We start from the raw sequence: 9,556 nt of genomic DNA on the forward strand, positions 1-9,556 counted from the left end.
TTAGAAAATACCAGTTTTATTAAGCACCCAGAGGTCCGGAACATAGCTTCTAATCTTCTAGGGTTATTTGTGTAACCCGACACCAAGGGACATTACAGATAGTAGAGTTAATAGCGTATCTTTACAGGCAGATCAGACAGTAACACAATAGACTCAAATCACAGAATGTATTAACGGTACAGGGCGCGACGCGGGCGGTAGCACATAGCAGATCGCATCCGGACCTCCAGGCCTCATCACTTTCAGTTTAGCTTTCTACTCGTATCTAGCTAGAGGAACGTACACCAGGAGCTGAACTGCTTGCGCAAACAAGCAGCGGTTTATTCATCTGCTCCGTGGATTCGGCCATTCCCTCTGCACGAGATCGCGGGATGAATCGTGATTTGGACCCGCCCATCACACCTCCTCGGGCCTCTCTACACCCTTCAGGAGATTGGGATGATCCGCGATGACTTTGGCTTTGGCTGCCCGTTGTCGTGCCTCCTTGGATCGCGCTGTTGCTGCATTCTTGGATCGCGCTGTTGCTGCATTCCGGGGAGCGCCCAGTTCTGTGCAGGCTGCCTGGCACCGTTGGCACCAAGGTTACCTGTTGTGAATCGATCAGTACAGACTTGATGGTTAGATAAGGCAGCGCCATGCAAATGAGTATGCTCACAAATATATAAATGCTGCTGCCATGATGTATTAGACAAATCATCTCAGCGAGTACAAGCCAATCAACATGTTAAAGAACCACATGGTGTCCGTTTAATCACAAATTGTAGTTGTAATGCTAGGCAGAGCAGCAAATTTGTGCAACAATGCCCTGTTTGTTATCAGGCCGGCAACTGTACATTCATCTAATTATCTTGCTGCATTCGACCATAACATACAGTAATCACTCCCATCAATGCATAATTTTCCATCAGTCAGTTCGTCATACTTCATGAAAATGACAACAGCGACATCAACAGTTGTGAACAGGTTATCTGGCACTTCATTTGATCTTTCAAGTCCGCGGTAAAACCAAGTAAAACCAAAGTCTAAGCTAAGGAAAGAATTGGAACTGAACCTAGTCTTTACATCTCATCAAGACAGACCTCACAGAACCAAATAATCACCCTGTAGAGGACCATCCAGCCTCCAGGGAGTAACTAGTTTCAGTTTCAAGTCTGATCATGTTAATATTTGCTGAACAGGCACCAAAAACATTTCACATGTTCCATTTCTCAGTCCAACTTCATATTTGAGTAATCAATATGTCCAACAATTGTTCTCCAACACTGCAATTGTAATTCATGCCCCACAAGGAAGCTGTTCACATGGAAATGTCCAATCTGATCCCTTTCTACTTTAGCTACTTGAATGCATTTTGTTTTGTCATTTCCAGCCAATTTTAAGATGCAGGAGATAAATTTTCTGCCAGAGAAAGAAATGCTGCAACATCTATGTGCAGTTGGTACCATTCTAGTTGAACGGGCAAGTCAACAATGGTGGCATGAAACCTGTGCATGTAACGACAAGACAAGAGATAGATATTGCTTACCAGAGTTGTCACCATTAGATATACCAGCATTTTGGTTCCAGCCTGGTAAGTGCTGTCCCGCATTGCCCTTCCATGATTCTTCAAATCCAGGTAATTCATCTGTATAGAAAAATATTATGAATGACATATAAGAAGTGTACTGGGGGCAAAGCTAGAAATATAAAACAAACCTTCATTGAGATTGTGCAGTATCTGTGTACTGTCCACCTTCCCGTCTGATTTCAGCTTCCTCGTTACAGAATGTCCCTAAAACAAATTAATGCAATGGAAATGAGCTACAAACTCAAATTCACCGGATATATAACCCTAGCTTTACAGAGAAGTCATATAGCATGTCACTGCTGGTTCATTTACTCTGTCCCATAAAGGGATTGGGCTCTAAAATTATCAATGACTTATGGTTCAATCCAGTGTGCACAGAGTTACTCAATATGACTTCAATCATTTAGCAGGTCAATGAACATATCAAGGGGTCATCTGGGTACCTTATCATGAATTCCTCTGGAGATCCTATGAGTGGCCTCTTTAGTCGTAGTATCTGCTTCCTTGCTTTCTTCGACAGTAATCTGCATGAAACATACTCAGTATCACTTCTGGTTACCACAAAAAGATAAAACTGAATCAAGTGAATTAGTCCCTCATCAGTAATTTGCCTACCCCATCGCTGCCGCTCCTCCGGGTATTCGAAGCCGTGTAGTAGGCTCCATTAATCCCACCATAAGTCACGGTGGAGCTCTGATACGTGAACGAACGCGAGTGCGGCTGGCCGCCACCATTCGCCCTGTTGGGATCTCGCCTCATCTGGACCTGACCCCCTTGCATCCCTACAAACACACATACACAACACAAGATGCAATTTCACATCAGAAATTCAGCCCCACATGAATGAAGAAATTGAACCAATCCCAGCCCAGCCCTACCATCATTCCCATCATCCGGCTCCTGAACATAGGCCCCGCGGTTCGCCTGCCCGTCCCCATCGCCCCCTTCTTCGTCCTCATCAATCTCCGTGATGACAGGCCCCCCTCCATCATTATTATTGCTTCGCGGAGGAGCTTGCTCGAGGAACCCATCCCCGGGCCCGAACGCGCCGAACATGCCCGGGCCCCCCATAGGCCCGAACGCGCCGGGGCCGCCCATCGGGCCGAACAGGCCGGGGCCGAACATGCCGGGGCCGCCCATCCTGGCCCCGAAGGGCTGCGTGAAGAAGGGGTCGTCGAAGGGGTCCCTGCCCCCGCCGAAGAGGCCGGGCATCGGGGCGCCCCCCAGGCGGCCGAATCCGGCGAACGGGTCGCCCGCGCCGAAGGGGCCGTCCCTCCCGCCCCGCCCGCGCTCCATCTCTACGGCGGGGTCTGCAGGCAGGAGCGAATCCCGCGCGCGTGCCGAGATACAATACAGGAATCGACCGCGCGGGCGTGTCAGGCGAGGCTACCTGGATCTCCGGAGGCGGGGGGAGGAGGAGGAGGTGGGTGCTGGGGTCGCCGAAGTTGCTTGGCGGGGACGGCGCTTTAATTCTCCGCCGGGGTTGGTGTGGGGAATTGTGGGCGGGACGTGGAGGGATGTGGCTGGGGCGCGAGGCCTCTGGAATCGCACGTTTCCCGAACGTTCGGGTCGGGAAGCCTCTAGACAGACAAGGCTGGACCCCTGGGCCGGGGTGGGCGTACGAGGAAAACTCGCCTGCACCCAAAGCCCAAACCTAGTGCAGGCAGACGGAAGCCCGCAGCCTCTCCCTACAGTGGCACGGCCCAGTAATGTAGCACGATTACTCTCGGCGGTCTTGCAGTGATTTCCTCACTTCTTTCTGTTTTCTTTGAGTTTTAGTATCTCTTTCGGTTTTCTTTCTTTTATTTTCAGTTTTCTCTGGTTTCTCTCCCGGTTTTCCATGATTTCCTTTTTTCTTGTTTTGGCTTTCTTCGTTTGTTTCTCGGTTTTCTTTTATTAACACAAGTCTACATTTTTCGTATGCATCAAATAAATTTCAATTTATATTTTTCAAATATATATTTTGTTGCCTATTTCATTTTTTTTCATCAAAATTACGCATTTTTGTTATACATATAAAAAAAGGTATATACCTTTATCAATTTTAAAATACATGGTTTATATTTTAACTTTTTTTTATACATATAAAACGCGTTTAACATTTTTGAGATATATGTTTTGATGTCTACTTTTTCCATATAGATTGTACATTTTTTGTGTACGTAAGACACGTTTAACATTTTTCAAGTACATGATTAATTTTTTTTCAGAATTATGTTTTAATGTTCATTTTATCATACAGATTGTATATTTGTGTATACATAAAAACATTTTTATTATACACTTTTAACATTTTTAATATACACGATTAATATTTTTTCAAACATATGTTTTGATGTCAACTTTTTTCAAACATATGTTTTGATGTCTACTTTTTCCATACATCATTTACATTTTTCTATACATAAAAACACTTTTATACACATTTAACAATTTTTTAAATATATATGTTTTGAGGTCTAATGTTGTACATTTTTTTGTATATATAATTCTGAAAGATTGTGAATAAACAAGCACCTAAGGCCTATGAAGCTCCAGCACGTCAGGCCGACACATTGTTGTCGGCTTCAGGCAAGACATTAATGACACATAGTCGCGCCCTGATGAGCCCTACCCAATATATGTCGTTAAAATGATTAGTAACACAAATGTTGAGGTAGAACGAACTGAGCGTAATTCAGATGGTTAGATTCCTTGTGGTGGAATCAGTCCACCAGAGTTCAAGTCTTAGAATTGGCACTGGTGCTCGCCTTTTTGTGGAATGCCAGTGGCGAGTGATAGCCGGCCTGCTCGTCACTTGTATGCGTTTTGGCCCCATTAATGGTAATTGTTCTGTAATAATGTGACCTAAATATTTACCCAAAAAGGCTTGCGCCCCGCTATATTAATATAGCAACCACCCGATACAGCCAGAAGTTCGATGCTGGGGCAAACAGCACAATCATGCCCAAAAGAAAAACAAGAGAAAAGCAAGAGAAAGAAATGCCGGCAGCACCGGATGAACGAAAGTTGAAGCATCCCGCAACCGCTGCGCCCACCGGAAACATCCACCACGCTCCAATGCCATCGAGTCGCCGCGAACCAAGCAACACCTTCAAGAAGGACTGCGACGACGACGACGACGATGCTGCTGCTGCCCGGACGAATCCTAGGATTTCTCCCGGTACACGGAGGGAAGCGGGCTAGAGGTACTTCCGACGCCCTTCAAGAAGGTTGATGGCGCCCGCAGGCATCATCGCGTCGGTGCCGGGCAGACCCGAGAGGGATTTCGCCCTATCCCTCATACCCACAACCCAGGACCAACCGGCGGCTCCACCACGCCAACCGCCCACCAACCTGCGCCACCACAGTCACGAGGACACTACCGTCGTTTCTCCACCGCAGACGCTGCGAGGCCAACCGAACCAAACGAGACCACCGCCGATAGGGACCAGGAGCACCACAGCCACGTGGGAGGGGACAACCTCCACTGGAACAAGCCGTAGCAGACCGGACGGCGCGGGAGCACGCCGGACCCCCTGCCCAGCCGGGCCCAGATTGGGCTCGTTAAGCTCCTGATGCCGCGCTGCAGCCGACGCAGTGCAGAGCCGCCGATCCCAACGACAGCATCCCGCCAGCCCAGCCGGAGGAGAGCTGCCGGAGGCCAGACCAACCCGCCCTGACCCAGATCGGGCCCAAAAGGGCCCAGATCTGGGCCTGCAGGGCTCCGCCGGCCAACCCCCGCCGCCAGCCGCCACCGTCGCCAAAGGGCCGCGCCGCCGCCAAATCTGCGCCCGATCTACACCGGAGCACCGCCCGCCGAGGCGCACCGTCGCCGGAAACCGCCGCCCAAGCCGGGGAACCGCGAGGGGGAGAGGAAGAGGGCCGCCACCGCCGGCCTCGCCACGGCGCCGCGCGGGCAACGCCCGGCCACGCCAGCCGGCGGCAGCGGCGGGAGGAGGGGTGGGAGGTGGGGGCTGGGCGGCGAGGGGAGGGAGGGCCGCCCCGGTCGCCCCGCTCGGGGGGGGGGGGCGCGGGGGGTACGGGGAGGGAGGGAGGGGGGAGGGGGAAGAAAGTTGAACTAAATATTTTGAATGTTAATGTAAACCTATATTTACTTATACATGTGTGTACTACTATAATAACTAAGATACTTTTGCCAACAAATAATAATTTTGGTATCTTGTGCAACGTCAAGAGCTTCAGAATTTGGACATTTTTCTTTTTCTTTGAGAGGCAGTGCCTGCTCACCTACCGCAACGTGCTACCTCATAATGAAAGACGTCCGTATCAATAATTCTCATATATAGAATCTACCTCCTTCTTACATGCCACTTGCCTAGTGTTCCGTCTTACCACCCTAATACAGAATGCCACTCATTGTATTTATGTCTAGTTTCGGTAAGCTACTCATAGAAATGGGAGGCATTGAGAACTTCTTGGACATCATCTAGTCACACTATAGCTACGAAAATCATGCTATTGGCTTCATCGACCACATCCCGACTACTGGATCGGTCCGTCGTTCCACTATGGCGCCACAGCTAGCCTCTAGAATTCCGTATCCATCTGAAGGGAGTTGTCACCGGTGTGAGTACTTTCCGGCGAAGTGCATATTGGAAAGCAGGCTCCAGTCCATCCAAAATTCAGAATCCAAGTCACTGCAACCTAGCTGAACCAGGCCAGATCCTCCTCCTCTGGACGGCTTAGTAGCTAGCACAATGGCTGAGGCACACAGACACATTTAATTTGACTTGCAGTGGCTGGCATTAGAGATTTCTGTACCTCCAATACGTCTCCGTCTTTGCATTTCTCTGCCATTTGTACGTTGGTGAAAAATGCCCATGCAGGCCAAGCTACTGCAAACACATTTAAATATTCCCTAGTAGGGCATGCAGAACACCGTGAAAAACATGTCAAGTTTCACACACTGAACTTGTATGCGTATCGGCATCACAATCCCCAAGCCAGACCATGGTTGGGTTGGAAAATTCAGATTCAAGCTCTTCGTGAACCGTGGTCTGAGAGACCTGCCCGCGTGCAGATGTACAGTTTCAGGTGGCCAGTGAGTTTGTTCCCTCGGTGTGATTTATGGAATCACGTGCACCGGATATCACATATACGCGCACACTAAAAAAAAAGCTGTGAAATATTGAGATTTTAGAGACCGCCAAGTTAGCCTAATGAAGAGATCTAGTGTGGCACCAAACTTCTTTTACATCTTATTATTGCCGCATACCATCAGTTCATGAGCATTATAGTACATGTTACTTCCATGTGGTGTGTCACTGTTCGTTGAGGAGTCCACCATATCATATCTCTAGTTCTCTGCCACCCACATCCGGAGAAGATGGATGCTAGGGCCGCGAGGAGGTGTCTCCACTAGTAGAAAAAGGGTCAAATGTGAGACACATTAGTGCCGGTTTGCATTTGAGCCGGCACTAATGTGTTCATTAGTGCCGGTTCAAACGGCTAGGCGGGAGAAGATCTTTAGTACCGGTTCGTAGTACTAGTTCGTGGCACGAACCGGTAGTAAAGAGGTTGTGGCAGGCTGTTTTTAGTCCCACCTCGCTCCCCTAGCAAGATTTTTACCACCGTAAATATGTTACTTCTCAAACTATCACAAGCACTTGGTCTTCACTGAACTCTATGTATAGAATTTGTGGTCGCAATATGAGTCTTCACCGGTTTCTAAACCGTTGAGGACTCATATTGACAATTCAGATTGTACACAAAAGGATCATTGATAATCAATGTATTTTTTATGATAATCAATGTTTTTTAAACTTATTTGAACTCCAGCCTATTTTTGCGTTCAATATGCATCATTCAAAGCGACGTCATCAATTTCCAACACGTTCTGACATCATTTGCTGTTTTTCAGTCATTTACCGATTTGTTTAGAGAGCTAAATGACGGTGAAATTGAAAATCACTACAAAATGAACTCTGAAAATGTTGGAACTTGGCATGCTATCATCATTTCACCCGCATAGCATGTGCAAAAGAGTAGAGAGGGTCATGGCAAAAACTGGATGCACCTCGTGTACAAACTGGACAATCTATTTCGGAGTATCAGGGTTTCAGACGAGAAACTCATCTGTTACACGGGCACTTCAATGTTTTTTAAACTTATTTGAACTCCAGTCTATTTTTGCGTTCAGTATGCATCATTCAAAGCGACGTCATCAATTTCCAACACGTTCTGACATCATTTGCTGTTTTTCAATCATTTACCGATTTGTTTAGAGAGCTAAATGACGGTGAAATTGAAAATCACTACAAATTGAACTCTGAAAATGTTGGAACTTGGCATGGTATCATCATTTCACCCGCATAGCATGTGCAAAATAGTAGAGAGGGTCACGACGAAAACTGGACGCACCTCGTGTACAAACTGAACAATCTCTTTCGGAGTATCAGGGTTTCGGACGAGAACTCATTTGTTCCACGGGCACTTCAATGTTTTTTAAACTTATTTGAACTCCAGCCTATTTTTGCGTTCAGTATGCATCAATTCGGAGCTCATATGCAGAAGTTATGGCAGTTTTGGTTTCCTAGCGGTAGTACCGCGGCCAGAGCGGCAGTACCGCTTATCACCCCAAGCGGTAGTACCGCTGTCCAAAGCGGTAGTACCGCCTATGGCCATAAGCGGTAGTACGGCTACGGTTCCGCGCTGGTACCGCCTCGATTTTGGGTCTTGCATTTTTCGTGTCGAGTTTTGCAGTAGTTGCACGGCAGTAGGGCACGACAGTTCCACCTATAAGCGGTAGTACCGCCCTGATGGGCGGTAGTACCGCTACTGTTTTTTTTGGTCCCGTGTTCTGCTCCTCCAGCGGTAGTACCGCTGGGGTGCGCGGTAGTACCGCTTATAAGCGGTACTACCGCCCCAAGGTTCATGTTTGGTTGCTCCTTTTCCCTGCTTCTTCCGCCAGAGCGGTAGTACCGCTCGTGGAGCGGTAGTACCGCTCGTGTGCGGGCTGAGCACATAACGGTTGGATTTTTTCCCTTCTATAAAAGGGGTCTTCTTCCCCATTGAACCTTATCCTTTGAGCTCGTGTTCTTCCTCCATTGTTGACCTTCTTCGAGCTTGCTAACTCTCAATCCCTCCATGGATTCTTGCTAGTTTTTGAGGGAAAAGAGAGAGGAGATCTAGATCCACATTTCCACCAATCACTTTCTCCTCTATGTGAGGGGAACCCCTTGGATCTAGATCTTGGAGTTCTTGGTGTTCTCCTTCTTGTTCTTCCTCTCATTTTCCTCCCTAGCATTAGTTGCTTCGGTGGGATTTGAGAGACAAGGACTCGGGCACTCCGTGTGCCCTTGCTATTGCATTTGGTGCATCGGTTTGAGTTCTCCACGGTGATACGTGGAAGTTACAAGTTGAGAAGCTTATTACTCTTGGGTGCTTGGGCGCCCTAGACGGTTCGTGGTGTTCGGAGCTCAATCATTGTGGTGTAAAGCTCCGGGCAAGCGTCGGGGTCTCCAATTAGGTTGTGGAGATCGCCCCGAGCAATTTGACGGGTACCGGTGACCGCCCCCAAGGGTTGCCAAAGTGTACGGGTTCGGTGACCGCCCCCAAGGGTTGCCATTTGTACGGGTTCGGTGACCGCCCTCAAGGGTCCCTTAGTGGAATCACGGCATCTTGCATTGTGCGAGGGCGTGAGGAGATTACGGTGGCCCTAGTGGCTTCTTGAGGAGCATTGTGCCTCCACACCGCTTCAAACGGAGATTAGCATCCGCAAGGGTGTGAACTTCGGGATACATCGTCGTCTCTGCGTGCCTCGGTTATCTCTTACCCGAACCCTTTACTTATGCACTTTACTTTGTGATAGCCATATTGTTTCTTGTCATATATCTTGCTATCACTTAGTTGTTTATCTTGCTTAGCATAAGTTGTTGGTGCACATAGGTGAGCCTAGTTGTTGTAGGTTTTGTGCTTGTCAAATTAACCGCTAGGTTTATTCCGCATTTGTTCAAGCCTAAACCGTAATTATTTTAAAGCGCCTAT

The 9,556-nt window shown here is 48.0% G+C and overlaps 1 protein-coding gene across 1 annotated transcript; it reads right to left on the reverse strand.

Annotated features, from left to right (window-relative positions):
- Window positions 1-3,202, reverse strand: LOC109752664 (uncharacterized). The gene is made up of 6 exons (XM_020311563.4): window positions 2,446-3,202; window positions 2,183-2,349; window positions 2,011-2,091; window positions 1,696-1,771; window positions 1,526-1,624; window positions 1-586 (listed from the first exon to the last, which is right to left on the reverse strand). The coding sequence occupies exons 1-6, from the start codon at window positions 2,861-2,863 to the stop codon at window positions 426-428; spliced, it is 1,002 nt and encodes a 333-aa protein (XP_020167152.1). The 5' UTR covers window positions 2,864-3,202; the 3' UTR covers window positions 1-425.
- Window positions 3,203-9,556: the final 6,354 nt, after the last annotated feature.

This window comes from Aegilops tauschii, chromosome 7 (assembly GCF_002575655.3).
Source record: "Aegilops tauschii subsp. strangulata cultivar AL8/78 chromosome 7, Aet v6.0, whole genome shotgun sequence".
NCBI classification, from domain to species: Eukaryota; Viridiplantae; Streptophyta; class Magnoliopsida; order Poales; family Poaceae; genus Aegilops; species Aegilops tauschii.